The following is a 25,796-nucleotide window of genomic DNA, read 5'->3' on the forward strand; positions in this document are numbered from 1 at the left end:
ATGCGTAGAGAATTATTCAAAATTTTCTAACTAATTCTCAGAGTTTAACTTAACTAAATGTTCATTAACAGTACAGTCAAATAGAATCATAGTTTACAAAACTTTTTAACCCCTATTTGCGGGGTCTTTGAAAAATACACACACACACACACACATATATAGGTATATTATACTTACTGTGTTCATTTAGAAAGTGAATTTGCTGATCCTCATCTAAAAAAAGATGTTAAAAATGGAAAGAGACTTAAAGTCTACGTACTCCAGCACCAACTATTCGCGATCTCTAAGCATAATTGCTACAAGGAAACACTCAGTGGAACTAACTCGGCCAATAGGCGCTCAGCTACATACTATATATAGACTGCTTCCCTGGTGAATTTCCCAAACCATCATTCTCTAAATTATAATTTCCTCCGTTATTTAAATCTTATTAAATTTACATTCTGGTGAAGATGAAGGAAGAAAGAGCTGTAGCGGGAAAGACTAACCATAAAAAATGTAATGCTATGTTTAAAATAAATCGTACGTAAGAATTTAGTTTAAATTTTGTGCGGTATTTCCAAGCGCCGTTTTCTGAGCTAAACGTTTACATTTCCAATACCAAACGTTTACATTTCCGATCACTTTACAGTTAGAAGAGGCAGCAATCCAGATAAGACCAAAGCATAGAAAGTAAGTGCAGTTGGGTACTTAATTTATTATGAATTAATTTTGGTTCTCAGTGCATCTGATTGGCTAATTAATACTGCTGTAAAATCACTATTGGCCGTTTGAGTTTTAGTCTCATTTGCATTATCTGTGTTATGTAAGAGTCATATGACATGGACTAGTCTCGAAATTATACAGTGCAGAAACAGATTACTATTTTTAGAATACCGAGGCGATATATCAAATCTAAATTAAGCACTGAAGAGCCATTGCTAATTTAAATTACAATTTATATTTAAATTTTTTTTAACAAATCTCTCCTCCTTTCAAGCAGGAAAAGGCGCAAGGATAGAGGAGCCTTTTTGGTCGAGTGTTTAAGGCTATGAACTCAGTTTCCCCACACAGGTTCGTATCCTGTCGACTGATTGCAATGAAGCAGACTAATGATATTGTAGAAATACTGATAGCAGAGAATGTAGATTCATAATGAAGAGAAAATTGGCACCGAGGCAGAGTAAATCTTCATTTTGATTTGAGTAAACATATTGTGGCCACAAACAACTTGGCATACTACTTGTGTCTATTTCCAAACGTTCACATTTTCGATAGCTTTGCAGTAAGAAGACAGCAGCAAGCAGCAGTCCAGATAGGCCGAAGTAAAGAAAGCAAGTACAGTTGGTTTCAGGATGAAAGGTTAATTCAGAAAGAGTTAGCTTTGGTTCTTAGCATTTGATTGCCTGTTTGGCTGTTTGAGGTTTAGTTCCATTTACATCATCAATGTTATGTAAGAGTCATATGACGTGGATTAGACTCGAAATGACACAGGGCAGAAAAAGATTACTATTTTCAGAATGTAGAGACAATATACCAATTAAAATTAAGCATTGAGGGGCTATAGTTAATTTAAATTAGGCCTTACACTCTTAGAGAAAAAAAAAAAAAAAAAAAAAAACGACGCACCAAGAAGGAGTTATCCGAATGGGACGAAAATCGGTAGAAGTGATGTACATGTACAGAAAAACAAATGATTACAGTTTGAGAAAAATTGGATGATTTAATTGAAGTGACAGAGCTCCACAAAATGAAAAAGTCAGTAACGCGTTTGTTCACCTCTGGCCCTTATGCAAGCAGTTATTCGGCTTGGCATCTATTGATAGAGGTTGCGGATGTCCTCCTGAGGGATATCGGGCGAAATTCTGTCCAAATGGTGCGTTAGATCGTCAACATCCCGAGCTAGTTGGAGGGCCCTGCCCATAATGCTCCAAACGTACTCAACAGGAGAGACATCCGGCGACCTTGCTGGCCAATGTAATGTTCGGTAAGCACTAAGGCAAACAGTAGAAACATGTGCAGTGTGGGAGCGGGCATTATCTTGCTGATATGTAAGCCCAGGGTGGCGTGACATGAAGGGCAACACAACGGGCCTTAGAACTTCGTCGACATACCGCTGTGCTGTAAGGTTCCGACAGATGACAACCAGAGGGGTCCTACTAAGAAATGAAATGGCACCCCATACCATCACTCCTGGTTGTCGGCCTGTCTGCCGGAAGACAGTCAAGTTGGTATCACACCGCTGTCCGGGGCGTCTCCAGACTCGCCTTCGCTGGTCATCGGGGCTCAGTTCAAAGCGGGACTCATCACTGATGACTATTCTACTCCAGTCAGTGACATTCCAGTGCGAATGAGCCCGACAAAACTGCAAACGGGCTTGACGTTGTACAGAGGTCAATGGTAGTCGGCTCAAAGGGCGCCTTGACCTCAGCCCTCTTTCTGTGAGTCGTCTATGAATGGTCCTTACGGTCACGGAAGCACTAGTTGCACGTACAATCGATGTTAATAATGCACCTGAAGCTGTGAGTGCCGCTCTGACGATTGCTCAGTCTTCACGTTCTGTCGTTTCTCTAGGCCTACCACTTCCTTCTTGACGCTGTGTGCGGCCATGGTTCACCCATTCCTACCAACATCGTCTAATAGTGGCATCGCTCCTGCTCAAATGTCGAGCTATTCGCCGATAAGACCAACCGGTTTCTTTGAGCCCAACTACACGACCTCTCTTAAATTCTGACATCTGTGCATATCGTTTGCGCACCTGTATGCGAGGTATAGTTACTGTTTACCAAAGTACACGGAATGAAATTTGTGAAGAATTTATGATTTGGAATCGTAGTTTCTCCTCTTAAATAGCCTGCCAGTGGCGCAGATCAGATGCGCTGTAGCGACAACCGTTCATTCACTGGCAGCCAAAATGCAAAGTGTATATTTAAATTTTTTTCTTACACACACACACACACATATATAACGGGCGGCAACTTTTCAACTTCAGTCTGTGAACTATTCCTATTCACGTAAGAATTTCCTTTTGTACGTTCACTTAAATGGAAGATCAGAAGTATTACAAACATATCTTTCGTTATATAGATGACGTAATTGCCTTTAACAACTTCAACAAAATTGAAAAAGCAAATATTTACCCTTCTTGCCTCAAGCTTAATACCGTTACAATAATACAGTTCAAAATGATGTAGTTTACCTTGATTTACATATTCTGGATTACAATCTTTTAAAAATCTTCGACAAACGCAGAGATTTCAACTTTCCTACACTAAAATTAACTAACTGGAATTCTAATATTTCTAAAAGAGTCATTGTCAGTAGAATTAATCTAGAACTTCTTAGAATTAAAAGAATCTGTAATAATACAAAACCCTCCAAGAAGAAGTACTCTACATTGTTAATATCTTACAAAGCAATCTTATTCCAAAAACAGTCATTAAAAAATGCTGGCATTTACCTGTTTTTTTCAGATTTTTTTAGATAATGAAATTTTTTACTTAAATCCCGTAGGGAAGGTGATTAATGGATGGCTAATTCAAATGATCTAATGTAAAAATGTAAAAATTCCTCTCACAACTTCAATTTTACTATCCACTATCAGTACTTCAAATTCTATTCTTGAATAGATGTTTAAGCTTTTTTTGGGCGTTCCGATCCTTTTATTGATTTTAAGGGCCTTTTTCGTTTCAAGTAGTTAGAAAGCCCTTTAGCTTGAAGAATTCCGACTTCAATTAACAATTTACTGTATTTTTCAAATTTCTACTGCTTGCTGGCTAATTTTTTTGCCATTTTTTGGAATTAGCCATTTTGAATTCACCCCCTCCCAACTTTCTAGAATTTACGTCGAGCAAGACGCCATCTTGAACAAATTTCTTCCTTCTTCGACCGTTAATTCCCCACACTATCTGAGTCAGGTTATGCTATAGCCAATGAAACGTCTGTCACGTTTCAAGCTTCATGACGTTTCTTTCTCTTTTACTTCATTGGTGAACTTCATTCTTATCTTTTCTCGAGGCATATGGCCATTTTTAGCACATAGCTTTTCAGAGTAGAAGTCGCCGATCAAGGTCTGTTTAAAATTTTTTTTTCTTTCCCTTGTTTTAATTTTGGTCATAGCAAGACCAAAATTGATTCACTTTTAGTTTTAATTTTAAAGTTTTTTCGTTCTTTTACAAAGTTTAAACTCTTTAAGCTAGTAGGTCCTCCCTAAAAATCATGTATTAATTGACTAATAGCAATTCGCTATTTATTTTATTTTGTACATTTCCCTAATCAGGCTAGTTTGTATAGTTTTTTCTAATGTGTTTCTCATTTACTTTTAACAAACGGACGCGTCGGGAAATGAAGCAGAGAAATTGAGACTTAAGTTTTTATCTAGCTTATTTTATCGGTTAAATAATAAAAAAGTTTCGTGTACAGTCTCAATTCTTCTGTTTGACGAAACGCGATATGGAATAAGCTGGATTCGAAGATCATTATGCGTTTTCCCTGAAGAGTCCATAATGAGATTGGAATTAGGCTAATTTAACATTTACCGATTCTTTGTATTTTTGCTTATGTCTTAAATAACTTTTGTGTTTATATTCAAATGTTTTATGATAGTTTTAATCAATATTTTACTTCCAATTTGATTTGAGTTTTAAATTCACTTTGTCAGTTTTCTTGTGATAATTTCATTTATCTTGTATTTACACTTTTAATTGCAATTAATTTTAACTGAGTGTTAAAATTATTCACCAGAACCACAGTATCACATTTGCTTTAAAGCAATAGCATGAAGAATATTCTTTTTACCTTATATATATATATATATATATATATATATATATATATATATAAACGTGGCAATATATTGTTTCCAGTGCTGTAGAACAGGTCAACAAACAGAAAGTATGATTTCGCAGAAAAGGAAAGCACCTGTATTCCTAATCGGATATCTTATGGCGTCTGGGGTTCATAGCTTACTGGCATAAATTTTGAAAATCTGTGTCACCCTCTGTACGCTTCACGTTGTTGTTCTTCTGTTACTGCATCATCCCTTCTTCAGAGAGAATAATGCATAGAAAATAAACTGACGATGTTAAAATTTCTTGACATCGTTTCTAGACCGCTTTGCCATATTTCTAGAATGAGGTACATTATTCCAAAACAATAAAAATGGAAGAGACAGAGCAACATAATGTTTTAATCGCTTATTTAAAACCAGGACCTTTAAATCTCAATAAGAATTAGGAATTTTTCTGTTTAATATCAAGTTGATCTATCTAGTTCTATACGATCATCATTTCTTTGTATTAGTACTATTTGGACGAAGACAAAATAGAGATAACAGAGAATATCCTTCCAAACAGCGGACGACCTCCTTTTCTACCATTTGGAAGAGAAGGACTAGACAATATACCAACTAACAGTGGACGTGGATCATTCATGACAGTGCTTGGAAAACAGAAAGTTCTTTTGGACAGGAAAAAGGAAGTGGGTAAGGATCAAAATTCCATGTCTTTCGATTTGTTAAATTTAAAAAAAAATTGCCTATTCTTTTAAAGGCACAGCCAGAAAATCAAATCAAGTACTTTAAGACATAAGTTTTAAAACTTCTCCATCTCACATACTATCATCTCTCTCATATAGCACTTCTATATTGTCTTACATTCTTATGTTATGCATGCACAAAGATTTTACATACAGCAGAAAGATATAAACAATTCGCCTGATAACCATATTTATACCTTTTTGTCTACTACGGTTACTGCACATTTTAATTCTTTACCATAACTACATTCAAATTCAGGTAATAAGAATAATTGAATCACAGGAATGTGTCTACTTTGCTCATGTTGATTTACCAGGAAAGCTACTTCATACATTTCTTCAGCAAATAGAATGCCTTCAGAATAATACACCTCATAAAGGTTTGCCTTTACGCATATTAGCAATATATCTTCAAGACAGAAATCTTCATAGTGGTGTTCTTTCATAAGGGTTTAGCATATTAAAAAAGATGAGCTTTCAGTTCGGTAAAAATCAGCCTTCATAAAGGCATTGACATCTCTATTCAAGAAAAGATTTATTGTATAACTTTGGTTAGTAAAGTAAACGAAAATCCTACTCGTATAATCTTTTCCGTACATAATGATACCGGCATGGTTATGAATCTTCAGTTGCTAGTTTTTGATTAAAATTTGATTTGCAAAAAAGGTGCTAGGCACTTCTATGCTGGAGCACAGTTATGAAGCTTCTGTTCAAATGTATAAATGTTACAACACATTTAAGGCAGAACATCTTTAACATAAATCACCTTTAACATACAGGAATAAAAAAGACAAATATGTTACCAGAAACCTTTCTGGTGCTACAGAAGTTATAATCTAAAGGGCATTCACGTAAACTACGATTTTTGGAACATCGGTTTTATGCTTGCAATATTGCATGATGATATCCATCCATCAAACAGCCTTTACCGTCTGGTGCAAGTGACACTGGGTCTGGAAAGATGACAAATGGGAGCGTGTTTTGTTTATTGATGAATGCAAGTATAGTCTGATGAATGATACATACACATCCCATCATACCATACAATAATAATAATAATTTAGCATAATATTAAAAGTATTACAGTACCAGCAATAATATTTTATGGGAATAATAGTTTTCGTTGGGGCCGAATTGAAAAGAGTGATGTTGTTATAGACGTGATGTATTCAGGTTGCTGAATAAATCTGCGTCTAAACGTACTTATTATAAAAGTACTGACTTCTTGAAATCTGAAGCCTCCCCCACCGGATAACCCAAATGTCTCCAAGGAAACAGTATTGTTTACTCTATCAGACACTGGTCTAAAAGCGTTACACTTAATGTTTGAGCAGGATGTATAAATTACTTTTAAAAGTTTTTCTATCATGCTTAAAACTAATTCTGAGACTACGGATTTCTCTTCGAGAGTTGTTTCCTTTAAACGTTTCTTAAACTAAAAACAATCTTTAAATAACTTGAATATATTTAATGGCGTTTGGTTTCTCCCTCCCTGGACGTTGATTGTATTATTGAACTACGGAGGTTCCACAAAATCATCTTTACATTACCTTACCGATGATTTCTTTTAATTTTTAAATGAAAATTTCCTTTTATGTTGACAGACAAAATACCATGTTATCTAGAACCCCTGGAGGACGATGATCTCACGTGTATAGGGCCTGGGCATTTGAAGATGCAGGAAGACATAGACATTCTCGGGCGAAAGATATTTTTGACATCGTGTGATGAATTTACGCACACTTTCTATCGTGAGCATTATGGGATCGATATGCCGCAAGTCGAGGTCTTGGAGAAGCCAAAAGCCAAGACTCCCGTGGTAAGTACTGGAGTGGAATGCTCTTTCAATCTTAAAATTCCTCGAGGATAAAAAAGTTCAATTCGTTAAGACTGTCTGATGCCAGTTGTAAAGCTGTACTGCGTAATTTCCTGTGATAACTATGCGTAAAAAACATTGAGCAAGAGAAAAATTCTGCTGCAGGAGATCTTAAAAAGGTAATGAAGACAAGATGAAGGAAATTTGGAAAGAAATGATATTATATGCTTTAAAATCACAAGATCTTGTTCAAAGCGATATAGGCTAATCTACCATGCAAAGCTAGTAATCATATTGAAACAAGTATCATTAAATGATTTTGTAGAGCTAAAAATTATAAAACATCAAATTTATTATTTTGCTATCTTATTCTTTGTTAAGTAGCAAAATATGTTAAGTAGCAAAATATGTTAAGAGTGAAGAATATGCTTTGTTATTATTTGATTTAATATAGTTAATGTCTTACTTTGATAATTAATTGATTAAATTAGTCCGTATTTACATATGCCACAGAAATATCACATTTAGTATAACATTTATTGTCATTTGAGGTGGTTTTTACAATGGATTATTCGGTGGTACAGCCGAAAATCCGTAGAATAATAATTACAAAGTGAATATTCTTCTACTACGTCGCTTTTCGTTAATTCCAAGGCTGGTGTAAACACCTTTTGTTAAGGAGAATTTTACCCAGACATGAGCATTCGAATCTTCGAATCTTATATAAATCGCAAAAGATTCAAGAGTCGAAAACTCATATCGTGACGCTTTATTCCTAAAGAAAAATTTTCGTGTCGTCATTTTAAAATTATTAAAACTTGAACTCAAAATTTTAGAAAGATGAACTTCATTGACTCCAGCAGAAGCATTCATATAAAAAAAACATGTTTTTTTACCGTTTTATTACACCCGGATTACCATTATCTTCTCATGGCACTCTTAATTCTCTGAAGAAGTTTAGTATTCTATGCTTAGTATTTATCTACGCTTACTGTTGAAATAATGCCGGCCTACTCCGTCATACTTTGGTTTAGAAAGCTTTCTGGATAATGTTAAAAATCTGAATTATTACAAAATTACTTTTTGTCACATTTTATTCAGAAAATGAACTTCAAAATTCGAAAGTTTTAATTACATACTCCACTCACTGAACTTCATTTGTATCATCTTGAAAACACAGATATATTGCTAAATTTTGTATTCTTATTCTTTTACCCTGTTTAACGCAGTTTAAAATTTTTGCTTCCATTAAAAAATTTTAATATGAGGTGGGAGTTTATTATTTATTGTTGTTATTATTCATATATGAAAGATTCGTGAGATTTGAGAAACTTGCAAGATTTGAACGTGGATTCGAAAGTTTTGGAATTCGTTCCACTTCAGGTTTTTTCCTTAAATCATTATTAAATCTAGTTATCCTTTGCTGTCACGTGTTTCCCCAATACGTAACGTAAATACTAGCTATTTCTCTTCAGAAATCTCTCCACCAAAGCATTCCATAGGCAAATGATTTGTATGTGCTTTGCCATAATCTGAAAACTCCAAATTTGAATCCTTTGCAATCACTGGCGATTTATCTTGCACGCAAAAGCTGAATGAAAATAGCCCAGCGCCCCTCCCTTCCCAAAAGGTTAAACGTTTAGTAAAAGTTTTCAAGTACTAGATGCACAGAAATAAAATGTTTAATTCATAGTGTCTTTGAAGAGATTACACTAAAAGAAATTACAAGGGCATATTATAAAAATTGTAGTATATTTGATTACTTTTAAGTAGTTTTTGCATTTGCACTTATTTCTACGTTCTTCTATTGAAAAAAGCAAAACAGTAGTTGACTGTAAAAGGAAAACATCTTTCCAAGTTTTACTCAAGAAACCTCAGTTCTGTGAGTATATTGACATAAAAGAGTTTTACAGTTAAGATCCCTCCGGATGGTCCAGCGCGGGAGACGACGAATAAGTTCGGATACGTTTTCTATACTTATTTTTAAGTGTAGAGAAGGCCTGCCTCTCCGAATCTATATTAGAGTTTCGGACCACATTTTGATTCTTCTTTGCTGAACCTACTCCTTTCGTCTAATAAAAGGAATGAAGTAAGTTTGGTCATGCAAATGCGCATGATCCTAAATTATCTTTCATGCATCTTAAAAAATAGCAGTCTGCAAAATGTCGTAATATATTTAAATAATAAGCTGGCAGGTTTTAATGTGTCAAAGCTATCTGGCTAATGGAAGGAAATGGTTTTTGTCTTCAAGCTATGAAGTTTGCTAAAGTTATTAAAATTTGAGAACATTACCTTTAATTGTAATAACATCGTCCCGTTTGGTGAACCATGTTACAGACTTACCTCAAGAATGTAAGAAAATCAGCATCGATTAACGCAGATTTTCTGTTACTACAGGACAGCTATAACTGCAGTTTGTGTTACTGCCAGTTTGCCTTCACATTGTGCCAAATGTTTTGCTACAGCAAGGTAATCTTGTTTCAGATAGCCTGAAAACAGGATGTCGGGAATCAAACAGAGCAAAGGAAAAAATAATCGGAAAGTGCAAAAGTTTATCTTTGAAAGTTATTTTTATGCAACTCATTAAACTGTAGAGGTAATATGATTCATCTCTTTCTTCATGAAAACTTTCCTCAGGATCACCTTATGCTTGTGGAATATGAGCATACGAAACATACTACAAATGTATCTCATCCACCGTTCGGTCCTCCGTTTGGTCATGTGAAGCAACAGTTGTATTGGAGATGTTTCTAGCGGTCAGAAAAAGTAATCGCTTCATCGATGAAAGCCATGTGGCTGATTCCAGTCTTTGAAGTTCAAAGATCCTTGCAACAGTTGTATCGATTCTTTATGGATTGCATTATGACTCATCGACATTACTCAAAAATGGATTTGCACAATAGGAACATGGTATCAGATATCTGCTCAACTTAGAACTTATTGACTATTGTACTTTAACACTTAGTCTTATATCTTATTGACTGATGTACTGTAAGGAAGAGAAACACCCAGTATAAAATGTCACATTTTCAAGCTTTCCATTAGAGAAAAAGTACTGTATTTGCTCACATTTTGTATAAAACAGTATTGATTTCCGGGCTGATGGTGCCAAAATATAAAGAAAGATACAGAGAACGGTTTCGTATAAATAAATTTACTTCATGCTGTAAGAATGTCAAGTAAAGGAAGTCTGCATATTCAAAAGTTAACTAAATGGTATAACCAGAAACTCGTAACAATTCAGATAATTGTTAAATGTTCTTTCTTGCAACCAAAGGCTTCATCAACGTATATAGACCCAAATTGAAGAAACACTTTGTTAAATAATTTAATTTAAAAAGAATGCCCTTGGATATGAGCAAACGTTTGCGTGTTTTCCAAGAGTAATATTTCAACATGGCATTAGCAATTCTTTGGTAAAAAAGTGTAAGTTTGTTTAAGGGAGGATTTGGTGAGAGAAATTAATTTTTTTATAAAAGAAAAGGAGTTTCCTGATTTGGTTTTAAAATATTTTAATTCTTCCTTTACTGAAATAACGGTTTTATGATGAAAAGCGAAAATAATAAAATTCAATTATATTTTTTCCATCTTTGATATTACTATTAATTTTAAATATATGTAATATAAAATTAAAATGTGTTTGGTTTATAATTTTAGTTGATTCCGACTCACCAGTATGGCCCCTGGGAAGAAGGTTTCTTAGACTGTCTTGATCCTGTTTCGATACCCAAGCGGATTCATCACTCCATGCAGCCGAAATCGGAAGAAATTATGAAAACGGTTTTACGGTTCTCAGCTTGCATGGTAATACTTGAAGCTTGTGTTATTAATGCAGTATATGTTTAAAAATTATAATAAAAGATTATCACTTCGCAATAAAATTTATTCAAATATAGTAAGCAAATATTTGAGGTAAAGAGACGTTTATTAATGAAAATATACTAAAAATATATTTAGAAAGTAAAGGGAAAGGAATTTTTTTAACCTTTTTGATTTATTCTATGGCAAAACTATGAAAAGTTGCATAAAAAGAACTTCGTTGTTAGGCGGGGAGATCTTGTTCGGCGAGGAAAGACATTTGAATTACTAGTTTCAATTTCATGTCAGGTTTATTGTAAGAGAAAGAAAGTTCACCAGCCTCTTCTAACTTCTATGACAAGCTACCCGTGTACATGACAAGTACTAGCATACATGACATTTGATACAGAGATTTGAAAAGTTTTGATAGGTTACACTTGCTGTGTTTAAAGCTTAGCAACAGGTGGCAGTGTATAATTTTATCATAAATGTTCATACTGCAATAATGAAATGACACATATAAGAATAGATTTATCTGAAGCTTAAATTACCATTGTAAGTACAGTATACGTCAGCCATTCTTTGCTACTAAACTAACACTATTCTTTGGTAACTTTCTGTAAATATCTACAGATATATTACATTGTCCCCCCTGTACCAATGGGAACAGCTATTATGTTAATTTTTGGGGTAGGTTGATATGGCTCGGTAACGGTGCTTCATCTCATTCTGAGAGAATGGGTAAGAAACTGGACACTGGGCTACCCACTGGAGTTTATTCATTCTACCATTTCTTTAAACCATTCAACTATGAAATTCGTATCGAAAAATTTCCTCAAGTGGTAATACTTTCTACTTTGTCAGGACACAAAACCCGTGAAATAAAAAAAAAGTAAACATTTCAAAGAGGTGTTTTTTAACACCTCTTTGAAATGTTTACTTTTTTTTACTCTTTTTTAAGAGGTATTCTTCAAGGTGTTAAAAAAGTACTACACAGACAAAGTACAACTTTATGTCTGTTCTTCCCATAAAAATAAATATTTCTCGAGGAATAATTAGTTGCAAATCCCGTAAGAATTTCCTTTCCATCTGTTTTTCCTATGCAGAGATAAACTTACTGCTCAAGTATTCCTCATTCTCCTTCGGATTCTGGGTTGTACCGAATAATAACGCTAAGTGATGGGAAAATGAACCTTGGAATTTAACTAATTTAATATTATATAACTAGAAGCATATAAATACTTACCTTCACGGAGTTTTAATTAAGGGAAAAAGTTATTAATAAGTGATTGCCTGCAGTTGCTACTCAAGAGTTTATTTATAAACTGTTTCTAATGTTTCTGGAAACTATCGATCCATGCTGGACTTGTAGAACATTCCTCATCTCAGCATTTGTACAAAATTCACGTTTATCACATAATGCGCTTGGATTTGTTTCAGAAAAAAAACAAGCAGATATCTTCTGTCACTGAAGCTACAACTTACGTTTTTCCATCAGTATCCAACCAAATATTAAATTCTTCACAATTCATGTTAATTTGAGACGTTGTTTTTAGTCCTCCAACTTCCTCTATTTCACCGTTTATTAAATGGTAGTACAGAAGCCAAATTTAGCAAGTTATCGCCAAATATGCAGTTGTGCGTATGAATGTAGCGGAAATTGTTCATTCAGGCCACAGTTGATAGGAATCGGGTTACTTCCACGTATTTCTTTAGTGGGGGATAGAAATTTTGGCTAAGAATCCACTTTTTTCCTTTCTGACTCAAAATCCGCAGCTAAAAGTGGACATCACATGCTTGGGTTTGCTTTAACATACCTATCGTTTAATGAATGGTAAGTATGAGCTGCGGTTCCAAGCTATGTTTAGAGAGTACAGTGTATCAAGAAAGCTAATTTTCCTTGTTAATACTACATTTACCCTTATAACTGCATCACTTATGTTATAAAGTACTCGCGATATCGCTGTGATAAGGCTTGCATTATCGCAATTCACGGCGATAACGTTCTTTATTGCTGTGATGATCTCTTGATCACTTGGCTGAATTATGTTTATGGTATTTTCTGGCAAATACGTAATTTCAATACATTTAAAAGCTTAAAAGCGACGTTTACATTATGCGTTACGCAATTTTAGATAGGAAAAAGCTATCATTTAGTTCGTTATTTCATTTCAAAAGCCATTCGTTAAAAATTACTGATGTCATCAACGCCTTTGAATTGCACTAATAATCTTTGCTCCTTTACAGAAACGCGGATTTTTTTTCTTCTTCCGATTACTAGTACTTTTCCCTTTTTTCTTTCACCAACCACGTATAATGACGCACTGTAAAATGATTACACGAACTTTCGATATTTTTCATCCTTCAGAGCTTTCTAATTTAAGTATTTAAGTATGTCGTTCGATAGTGTAGACTTGTTTGTCGATCTTGTAAAAGTTTTCAAGTCAGTACTTTGTAAGCAATTTAAGGCATTCATTTGACAGCTCTGTTCCTACAGCAGATAGAGTTAGTCACAAAAGTCTGCGTACAGACTAAATTTTTTTTAAAAAATATATTTTGTCAAAAAAACTCAGAAATTCCCTCCAATAAATCTGCGTACACTTTCAAAAAAAAAAAAAAAAAAAAAAAAAAAAGCAAAATATAAGTTTTTTACATTACTTCACTATTTTGTAGGATATCCTTTATTCTTCAAAACAGCTTGCAGACGTCTAGGCATTGACTGAACTAGTTTTTCAGTGTCATCCGACGTAAATTTCGCCCATTCTTCTTGCAATTTACTAATTAGCTTATTTCGCGACGTAATATTGTGTTTTCGAATTCGTTTCTCCAATTTTGCCCACAAATGTTCGATTGGATTGAGGTCTGGTGACTGTGAAGGAGTACGCAACTGTCTTGGAGTGTGATAGAGTAGATATTCCTTCACAATTTTAGCTGTATGTTTCGGGTCGTTGTCTTGTTGGAAAATAAAGGTATTAGAAAGGTTTAAATTTCGGGCACTGTCTCATAGATTTTTCTTCAGAATATCCAGATAAACCTACTTATCCATGACTTTATCAATAATGTGAAAATTTCCAACTCCTTTCGACGACATACACCCCCATACCATCACACCGCCAACTCCACGTTTGACAGTTGGATTTAAATTTCTCAGATTCAGTTCTGTTCCTGGTTTTAAATTTCTCAGATTCAATTCTGTTCCTGGTTTTCTCCATATAATAGGGTGGCCATTAACTTTAAATATTGTAAATTTACTTTCATCTGACCAAATTACATTGTTCCAGAAGTCCTGCGAAGAGTTTAAATATGTTTTGGCAAAAGCAATTCTTTTCTTTCTATTTGTCTCGGAAACGTATGGCTTAGACCTAGGTTTGCGTCCATGATAATCGGACTTTCGCAGCACTTTTCGTACAGTTTCAGGAGAAATTTCCTTGTTGCTAGCTAAAAAAATGTCTTTTGCAATGCTTGCAGCAGAAAGTTTAGGATTTTGTTTAATTCGTAAAAGAATTTTTCTTTCTTCTCTCTGCTTTAGCTTCTTCGGTCTCCCACGTCTTGGTTTTACAGCAAGACTACCAGTGTCAAGATAGTTTTGAATAACTCTTTGCACACCACAAAATGGTTTTCCAATGGTTTTACCAATATAACGAAGAGTTTTACCTTCATCTCTCAATTTGATAATGAGTTGTCTCGTAACTAAAGGAATTTCTTTATTGGTTGTCATTTTCGTCAAAGAAAATAGAAGTATCAACTTCCAATCAACGTGAAATTTGCTTCGGAAGTCAATGACCTTGAAAGTGTAACCTTCTTTGCATTCTGAAGTTTGAAGTTTAAAAGTTAGATAAGAAATCCCCCGCCTCCTTCGCGTTGTACGCAAACTTTATTGGCTTTGATTTCTGGCCACTTATCTTTTAAAAATTAGTGTGCATAAATTATTAGATATGAAAATATTACAGTTAAATAATTTCGAAGTCCCTTATTGAAATTAAATATTTAAAAAGTAAAACTTTAAGAAACTACCCTTTTCGCACCTTAAAATTTGGATTTGATATTACTTTTCTTGATGTACGCAGACTTTATTGACTAACTGTAAGTCAGCATCTTTTTCATTGTGATGAACGCGCTTGTAAACGATGCTATTTCTTTTCTTTCATAAGGTAAACCTACAAAATCAGCCTTCCCAATATTTAAGGATAATTCTTCAGCTTGTTCACCAGCGACTGGGCATTAAAAGCTGCCGAATACTGGTAGTTCGTTCCATGGTTCGAATCCCGGCGAGCAGGGTGGATGTATAGGCGCTTTCGTGGTTTTCACCATGTATAACATGGATATGAGACAGTTTCCCTTAGAAAGTTGTTCACGGGGCATCACTCCCTTTCCGTGTAGTGCCAAATGGCGAAGCACATAATATATAAAAAATGTTTTAGTTTTCTGACGCATTAGTGCGTATTTGATTACCACACATTTTTCACGCCCACTTGTAAGCAAAATGTTTTAATGATTTTCCGTTACGCATCGGTTTTATATCTTCATTTCGATTCTGCTTCGACTCACAAATAATGTCTTCGCGATTCTTCAAAACCTTGGGTAAGAGAGAAAGAGATGACTATTTCGATCACGTTACCTTCCAAAACTGATTAATTTCAAACTTCCAAAACTGATTTCGCTTCAAGGCCATGATAGAGTCGGATGTGGGTAGCCCATACTATTGAAACAAGATAAGTAATGGTTGTGTCTGTTTCTGATTTCTTTGAACAATCTTACTTTAAGTACTAATTCTGTCTTCAGGATACGCCGAGGAAAACAGAGCAGAGTCGCCGGTTTATCATCAGCTATTTCTTGGAGGACGATACCGTCAAAATTCATGAAGAGAATATTAGCAATTCCGGATTTGGCAGCGGTACCTTCTTGAACAGGTGCCGCCTGAGGAAAGATCTTGGTCCAACGCTGGAAACGACACCTTCCATCCACAAAGGAAAGAATCCTGTTTATTATGAGGCATCAGATTTCTACATTGGAGCTAAAATCAAGGCTTCTGGATCCACTTTTTTAATTCTAGATGCCGATTTAGTTGTCTTCAAATTTATGGAAAGGCATCCCGAAATTTATAAAGGTATGCTATCCAAGGCGCTATCTCGAAAAGTTAAATGTTAATTGCACGTAGGTGTTGTCATTTGATATGTCTCAGATTTCTTTTTTAGCCCAGGACAGTTAGCCAAGAAGGGCTGTTAGTCTCGAAACGGTATTTTGCGTCGAATCACTTTTCAATTTGTTGCCATCAAATATTATTGCTCTGTAATATATTTAAAGAAATTAAATAATGAAGAATCTGCATGAATGCATGCATGTTTCTCGCATTGTGAAAAACCAATGGTACTTAGAGCCATCAAATTTTGAATAGCGTAGTACCCGAACCGAACATGAGCACTTGGAAGTCCAAATTTTGAATTTTTTGTTTGTTTTGTTTTTGAATTTGTATACTTCATATTTCGTAAACGTTTAATGAATTTTTGATTAACAAACTCAATGATTTCAAAGCGAGCAATGGCAAAACTGTACGAAAAAAAAAATATTTTATCTCCAGCATACGAGACTTTCTATCAGAAATTCTAAAGATATGCTGTTTTGAAATATTTTTAGCTCAAAGTGACATGAAGCCAAATGCTCTCGAAACGTGTATGTGTGTTTAAATGAAAAACAAAGCTTCTTTGGGCGTTATATAAAATCTGAAAGCCTTCAGATTTTTGTTTTTAACATTAAAAACGCATTTAGCATTAATACGAAATTTTGAATAGTTACCTTCGTTACATTCAATACATTATATTATATACGCTACCATGAATATACCAGTCCCTCGCCTTTGCAATTATCATCTATTTATCTCTTTTGCTACGGTATTAAACTTAAATTTTTTTATTTATCTTCCACGTGGTCTCGTATATAACCATATTTCACAGTGTGACATTTACTAAATCATGAAACGCTTTTCGAATTTAATCAATCTCTAATTTTTTTTAACAAACTGAAAGATTTTTAAACAATAAACTCATTTTTTAATAACTTGTACCTTGACATTATATTTTATAAAACGTCTAATTTATACAAATTAAAATATACACAACTTTACTGTAGCTTTATTGTAAGATGATCTTAATCCCATATATAAGATCTCCGAAAATATTTAGCTGAATTTTATTATGATGTCTCTATGAAGCCTATATTACTTGAAATGCGTTGAAAAGTTCTTTTATTTAATTCAGTTATTCAAAACGACCACGAACAAAATTAATAATTTCCAATATATGAAATATTAACAACAGGATAGATATCATAGCAATATTTAATTTCAACCTACGGTGTTGGCAAAAACGTGTCTGAACGCTTTATGTATATTTACCTAATTATCAAATCATTCACTGTGAATTATAACGTTATTGAAAAGTCCTTAGAGGACAAGATCAGAATTTCTTGCAGGGTCCTGAGATAGGCCCATTTCTGGCACTCCACTGACCAAGAAATTAATGATTCAGCTAGTCTTGCCTATGATCCGTAAAGTGAGGGGGCGCTCTTGTCTTGTTTAAAGAAGATCTGTAACTCGGCGCTTTTTTCATCCAGTTGCTAGACTTCAGGAAACAGAAAGCTATGTTAGTTTGTCCAAGTACACAGTGAAGTTGATATTAGTTTCAAAAGTAGAAAAAAGGTTGAAAATTTTTTACCTCTGGACAATCAGGTATGATGTGTCGCAGAATTTCAGAGCCTCAAATTGGGCAGATGGAGCGAATTAGGTAACCCTACGCTTTATGTCCTGAGGTTTGATTGAATACAACAACAGGAATTTTTGAAGATGTCGCTTGATTTTATTTATCATCGATATTACAAGTGTGGTGCTTATCAGCGTCGGGCAGCAAATCCTTAAAAAGTTATTTTATTTTTATTACTTCCTTGTACAGAGGAGGTATTGTAATTGTGAAAAATTTCCGGTATCATATTTCAACGAAAATATCCATTTTGAACGTTCCAGAATCCTTTTTTTTGTTGAATACGGGCAGAGATAGGACTCAGGTTTCCAAAATGAATCGTATAATGGACTTAAAACGAATTCAAAAAGGATTTATCGTGACGCCAGTACCTACGTACGTGTGTGCATGCATATATATAAGTATCTTCGATAACTCAAAAATGACTACCCGTTGCTGAAATTTTGTTCTGTAATCAGCAGCATCCTTTTTTACTGTATCAGCAGCACATAACGTATATATATACATATACGTGTGTGTGTGTGTGTGTACATATAGTTTTATTTAGCAGTTTTTACTTGGCCTTTATTTTTGCAATCGTTTGTTGTTGTCATACACTTCCAGTTACAGAAGTGTTTTAAATGACGAAAATATTTATGTTTTGTTAATGTAGAATTAAAAAAAAATATTAATTTTCGACAATTCGAGCTTTTAATGGCTTTTAGTTTAGTGTGCCTATACTTTATATTTTATGCTTCTGCCTCTATAGCACAAGTTTCTGAATTGTTTAACATTGTCTACTACAAAAGCCCTTCAGTTTTAAGTAGCAAGGATCAGAGGACATGGGTAGTTAATAAAATGGAAAGTCCATTGGCATAAATGCCGTTTGGAAAGATCGGGAATACTTTAGGACAAAATCCATCGTTTGGAAAAGCTCTAGTCAACCGTACATAGTTTTGCAATGTTTGCCTTTAATTTTTCATATTTAACAAACACTTCCCATATGTCCGGTTTTGTGGATAGAGCTTACATTTATGCTTTGTTAACAGGATTCATTTGAACATATTGATTGATGCCGCAGTTAAAAGAAAAATAAAATGTGATGATTAATTTTTCTCAAAAGTCTGTTGTTCGGCTCATTTCTAGAAAGGTTACTAATGAAACCATTTGCGAGATTATCTTAGTGAAAATTTGTCCAAAAAAGGGAGACTATTTATAGCAGATTCTCAACTGCAATCAAGCCCACCAGCGGCCGAACGGTAAAGTCGCTCAACACTGGTAGTTCGGCCCGAGGTTCGAATCCCGCGAACGGGCTGGCTGCATGGGCGTTTTCGTTGTTTTCCCCATGTGTAACGTGTATACGAGCCAGTTTCCCTTAGAAAGTCCTCCACGAAGGCATCCCTCCCCCTTAGGCAGATAGCCCTCGTGTGCTTTGCCGTAATTAAATACACCAACACCAAATTAAAAATAACTATTAGAAAAATGAAGTAAAACAATATCTTTATTTCAGGGTAATAAAATTGATATCTATCACGCAGTTTATTTGTTATGTATTATTAAATTGTTTCAAGATGTTATAAATAACTCTATATTAATTTTTCTTCTAATTTTTAGATATCTGCGTGAAGGAGCAACAGAAATTAGCCAATATTTTAAATGGCAAATCGGAAATCAGTCAGTAAGCATTATCTCATTTTTCAGATATTTCCAAATACTTAGCTGAATTAAAAATTATATGAAAATAAAATATTATTTGTATTTTGCTGTTCAAGTAATTTTTGAAAAATATTTTTTATTTAAAGATAAATAAAAAATATTTTTCAATCGGGCTTGCTTAGCAAACCTTTTCAAGATGCAGTAGTGTATTACCTTATAAAATGAGAGGTCCATTTCTAAGCAAGCCAGGTCGGTTTAGTGCGCTTTTTGCACGTCTCTCATTCACTCACAATAATATGCTGTAATCACACACATTTACGTATTTTACATGGGTATTTTATCTGTCTTGGTCGTAGACAATGGTCATCATTTGCTTCATCTTTTAATGCGATTGCCAAGATGAACTTCTTTTTTAGTTTGGCAGTCATGAGATTTCAACTCTGGATCAAAGTTTTAAGAGCGTGTTGTAATGATTATATTAATTTATCTAACAGTTAAACTTTGAGTTAAAGTTACTGTCCTATCTTTTCTTAATTTCAAACTTACAACTTCCGGCCAGAACGTATTTTTAGAATTGCGTTTGAATACAAATGAGGAGAAGTATTTAACTGTGAAGTTCTACTGACTTCGGGTGAGAGAACTAGTGATTCTGGCTAGCTCGCCTTATTAGGCTACTCTGTCTTAAGCTATTACTACGCTCGGCCTTACTTTCGGCTCTTGATAGCTTCGCCGTTATTTAGCATTAAGGGGCCAACTCTGTTAGAATTTTGATAGCTTCGGCTATATCTTTTTAGTTAAGATTAGTTAAGTTAATTTCTTAGTTTTTGAGTTTAAGCCCAGGTGGAGGCTTTATTGTAAAACTCCAAGAAGGAGTTCTGTGAAATTAATTTGGAATAATAGAGGGTCTTTAACACTTCTCAAGTTTTATTTACTGTCTCACGAACTCAAGCGATTATTCGTTTACCAGTTCTTAAGGTTCTGCAACTTTAAAGTACACGGGTTAGAATCTTACAGTTTTATCAGTAGCGATTATCTGAGATAGGTTTGCTTCATCTTCATCGTTAAATCTTCATTTCAGAAACATTGCAACTCTTCCATTCTATTTTTATTCACTAGCCAAACAGTAAACAGTAACGCATCGATCAGTTAAATTTTTTCCCCTGCAAAACTTTTACAAAATACGGTATATGGAATATTGCAGAAATCCCTACAGCCTCTGAAATTTCCCCATACGTCGCTTGAAAATAATCAGTCTCATGTTTTTTTTATTTCCACAGCTGCTTATTCTCTCAATTCAGGCGGAAGACTCCCGATCGTCGACCATATTCTCGCCAATCCGATATAACATATATTTGTTTCGGCTTTCTCGAATTCTTTAAATTTGTCGCGAGCTTAAAGTAGCTCTTTCGTTATTTTCACCTAAAATACACGATTCCTGATATGTCAGATTGTTTGGTTCTTTTTTATATTACACATAAATGAGAAGTCGTAAAGTATTGTTTCCCTCTTTGCCATGTGTTTTTGTAGTGTAGCAGTCAGACGGTCCAGAGTTCGCACTGATTTAATCGCCCTTTAGGGAGAATGTAAGTGATGATCCTTTAAATGAGGGAGTACTGCGCGCCTTCTTGGTATGGTAGGAAGTATATCCGGCTAGAAATCGAGAGTCCACTGTTCGAGTCCTATCTAAAGTACAGTACATTCTTGACGTTTCTTGCATCTGGAAAGTAAGACCGTTTCTTCAATCACGCAGTATAACGTGCTATTACTATGCGTACCTAAAAACGTCGAACTACAGTGCATTCTCTTCGCCCGCAAAAAGAAGTTAAACATTTATGTACTTTTCAAAATCACATTCAGACGATTTTCCTTGATTTACTATATCAGGGAAAAAAACACAGGCCTGTGTGACAATTTGCTGAGGACGGTGTTTTTTTAGATAAAGTAAAATCTGCGGCTGTTGTTAACAATTGATCAATTCTGGTTAGAGTATAATTTTTCTGTTAAGAAGTATTATTAATAAACTCTTTATTTACTTTCATATATTGTTGTGTCATTTGCGTCTAAGAAGAAATGGTTGAGCTTTCAGTTATTAATTAAATACGTAGTTCATTATTTCAGAAATTACTTCTTTGTATTCGCTGATCAATTATCTTTATTTCTTCGACAAATTTTCCAATTTTTATGTTTTGTATATTGATAACTCTTAACTTTGACGTTTGATCTTTGGTCTTTTGATATTTTTACCTTCATAGACAAAAAATAATCTTCTGTACTGATAAGTTCTTCAAGAATACAATAATCTGCTGGGTGATTACACTTTGATACACTGCCTGATGCCACAAACACCATGCACTTTGCAATCAAAAATCAACCGCATCAACCATGTACAAACATCATTGCGAATTTCTGGTGTTTTGCCTCGCAATCTTTGTATTCTGATGCATAAATTTTGAAATTCAGCCACAATAGCTAAGATGCTTGACATTCAAAATCTCATAATTTCAGAGCAGCTTACGCATACTAGAGAACTGAAAACACATAGCTGCTGCTTCAGGAACTCGCTAAATTTGGCATAACTATTGCAACAATTGCACTATTTATGCCTTTCATCTATCAAATTGGGCATTTGGAATGATCTAACATACTTTACATGCCAAAATTAATGGATTCTGGAAAAAAAAAAAAAAAAAAAAAAAAAAAAAAAAAAACATGTACGAGAAACCATGCTTTTAGGCTACAAGTAATTTTCATCTAATTCTTAATTTATATATGCCATTAAATAATATACCTTATGAAAGCTAATCTTAATTTCTTGCCTTAGTTCACAAAGGATGCATTTACTAGATGATTTGAGAGAAGACGTATTGAAAAATTACGGACCCTCCTCCTATCCCATTTCCGAGTCACTGGATCTGCGACTGGATTTTTGTTCTCGAGAGCTAGCAGAGCAACGGATTTATTCTGCCAATCTTCCGATCAACAGAGCACTGATCAATAAGGTACAAAATTTTATTCATTGTGTAGCTGATATTTATGTTTATGCAATATTATGCTTTTAATATCACTAGTTACTTGTATTGTTATTTATATGGGCTACTTTCATATGCGCTGTATATTATTATTTTGTTCAGTGTTACAATTTAGGCCCGAATGCTTTGCAAGAGTACTATAATGAGATTATTAAAGTTTATTCTAGGATAAAGAATATAGGTGGCAATACGATACAGAAACATTACTGCTCAGGGTCGATGGCATGTATGTCGGAATATGATTAACAGGACAGTTCAGTAACTATTTTGATCCCTTGCCAGTGTCTAATGTTGACAATGGTGCTGATTCTGCACATTGTCAACCTTATGCCATGGCTATTCTATGCAAATACTCGAAAGGTTATGCAGAGTTATATATAAAGTCAACCCATTACATATACCGTTTAATAAATCAGCCTTTGCTAAATGTAAGCATTTTCTGCTTTATGACAATGTCGAGTATATGCCGGTATCCGTTCTGTGAAGAGTCAGCTCTGCATCGATCCTGCGCTGTGTCGATAAGATGCCAGTGGCGATCCTAAGTTTTGTCGATTATATGTCTGCACATGTGCCAAAATGCATTAATTCTCTTACACATCATTTATCAAAATAATTTTTTAACGTATGCATCATATATCGGTGCTGATTTTATGCCGTATCGAAGCATACCTGCAAAGAATTTAAAATTTTTATTCAAAATTTCCTAAGATATACGTGACTTTACATATTGGCGGTTTTTGAAATTTGGCATAGTTGTCAAAAGCGATAAAACAACAAATGTGGCGTAGGCACTTTGTTAAAGTTATTTGAAAGTATGAATGATGAACTTTTTCCGTCGTGTACAATGAAAAAAGCAAAGGAAATAGATTGCTATAAATTAAGAATGTCACCAAGTGAATTATTCTCGGCGCAAACTGAAAAAAATGGACAAGATAAATTTTTTAATTTCTCCATAAATTTCTCACCAAAATTAAAAAATTTAATATCTAAGTATAATTAGAGTCGTAGAATCGAAATATGAAAAAATTAGTATGTTATTTCAGAAAAAGTCCGATTTTGAGTCAAAATACCTAGGTTAAAACAAATGCTATATATAAATCTAATATATATCCTAAGTCGTGCTTTCGAGACGGGGGAAACGCAAGTTAAATTTCGACTATCGGTCCAGTAGAACGGAAGATATAGAACTGTCTCATATTCTTTTGTACAAGATGTACCTGCAAAATATCCCTAAGCGGGACTGTTTCAGTTATAAACCTCCTTGTTCAAAGTAGTGCTAGGAGAAACCGGTTTAGAAGAGGTTAAAGAAATCAAGTATGAATTCTATATCTTTCAGATAAGTTATGTACGTTAAAAATGATTAAAATGAATTAAGAAAATATTTCTTTTAACTTACTTCTAGATAGTGAGAAATATTACTCTATTCACTGTTTGCTAATCGTTTGTGATTCATTACAGCTCTTAGACACTTTCACCTTTAAGGAAAAAACGGACTTAAGGGAAGTTCGAACGTTCCTCCTAGTAGCTCTCGGACACGATCGAGAACACTAGAAAGTATGCGACGAAACTATGAAAAAAATTATGAATAAAATCAAGAAATTTTATATTTGACTGGGTTCGTAACAATTCTTAGAAATAGATAAACCAATTTTGTTTCCTTCCAGTTATGCATTTCGTGGAATAAAATTTAGCCTTTGATGTTGTACTGTATTATTATTGATAATATACAACACCACGTTATAGGAATCATTTAGTAATTAATACTATAGAAGGCACGAATACTAAATTTTCACAAAAAAAAAAAAAAAAAAAAAAAAAAAAAAAAAATCTTATTTTCGAAAAGATTCTCTAGTTTTTTTAATCTCGAATTCTTCACCTAAAATGAGGAAAAGAAAAGAGAAAAGAACTTTTACTAAATATCAAAATTTTTGAAATCCAATTTGAAATTTGCATTTAACTGAAAAGTTTTAGAATTAAATTAAAAAATATACATATATATGTATTAAAAAGGCATATAAATTAAATTTAGAAGCCTATATTTGGAATTCTCGAATTTGGAAGTTCGTCTTCTCAATATAGTTTAATAAAAGCATATTTGAGTAACATTTCCGATTTTTTTAATTTTTGGAAAATTTATTTAAATAAAAATATGCTCAGAGGGAATAGGATTATTTCAAGAGTTTTATACAGGTAAATTTTAAACTGCGAACTTCTCTCCGCAAATTCTCCCCGTAAAATAAAGAGCGGGGGATTTGGGACGATTTGAAGTTATACTGGAGATAAGAACCACCAAAACTTCAACAAACCACATTTTTTAAAGTAATTTTCTGTTATTCATGAGTCAATAAATAATATTCCGAGAGATTCAAAAGATTCAAATGAAAAAAAAAAAAAAAAAAAAAAAAAAAAAAAAAAAAAAGATTCTCTAACTTTGTTCGAGATTCGAAGGATTCGAGAACTGGAGGATTCGAATGGTCCATCCCTACCTAGAACAGAATGAATCCCCTATATTGTAACCATCAGGAATATTTGAGAGATTCGTATAACTGAGTTAAACTTATTTTTAAAGTTAAATTAATATAATAAATACAGTGTAATTGAGGTAATTTCCTGTCTTTCATGGACCGTACGTCTTTTTTTAGTAATTTATTGTAGCTAAAAATGCATTTTCAAGCCAGGCGCTTAATTACGGCTTCTACGGGACAAGACCTCATTCGGCTAAACGAATAGCCTATTAGTCCAAATAAGCGTAGAAAATAACATCAGTCAACAAATCACAATACAAAATAAGATCTAACAAATCAGATATTTATTAAACAATTATTTTTTATGCTACAAAAACTGAGAATTTTCCTTAAGAGTTCTTTTATTAAAAGAAAACCATGCCGATTCTTCACGGCGGACATATCACTGGTAGTGGAGTTATTTTGATTTTCTATATACAGTGAAACTTAAGTTTATGAACTTAGTTCCTGAAGCCCGATCGTCATTCGAAATGTTCGTATACTGAAACTATTTTTCCCATAGGAATTAACGTAAAATGATTAATTCGTTCTTGGCCAATTAAAATTTACAGCAGTATTTTGTGCAAACGTTTTTAACAAAAAAAATCAACCGAAATCTATTAAATCTAAAACAAGAGAGGTAAATATAGTATTAAAAATATAAAATATATAAAAATTTGGTTTAATGCTAGTATATGGCACACACGAAAGACTTGGCGAGATTCGGGAAGCGATGAAGTTTACATTA

The 25,796-nt window shown here is 33.9% G+C and overlaps 1 protein-coding gene across 1 annotated transcript in view; it reads left to right on the forward strand.

Moving 5' to 3' along the window:
* LOC118181924 (uncharacterized) overlaps window positions 1-24,246 on the forward strand; it is a 57,250-nt gene extending 33,004 nt beyond the window's left edge. Inside the window, exons 8-14 of the mRNA XM_085827405.1 lie at window positions 5,281-5,461; window positions 7,119-7,333; window positions 10,988-11,134; window positions 15,911-16,235; window positions 19,474-19,537; window positions 22,337-22,514; window positions 24,003-24,246. Of these exons, the coding sequence (XP_085683531.1) occupies window positions 5,281-5,461; window positions 7,119-7,333; window positions 10,988-11,134; window positions 15,911-16,235; window positions 19,474-19,537; window positions 22,337-22,514; window positions 24,003-24,095 (1,203 nt within the window). The 3' untranslated portion in view covers window positions 24,096-24,246. The remainder of the gene's footprint in view (window positions 1-5,280; window positions 5,462-7,118; window positions 7,334-10,987; window positions 11,135-15,910; window positions 16,236-19,473; window positions 19,538-22,336; window positions 22,515-24,002) is intronic.
* Window positions 24,247-25,796: the final 1,550 nt, after the last annotated feature.

Source organism: Stegodyphus dumicola, chromosome 12 (genome assembly GCF_044657685.1).
Source record: "Stegodyphus dumicola isolate Sdum_Otavi_A_Nest chromosome 12, ASM4465768v1".
Lineage (NCBI taxonomy): Eukaryota > Metazoa > Arthropoda > Arachnida > Araneae > Eresidae > Stegodyphus > Stegodyphus dumicola.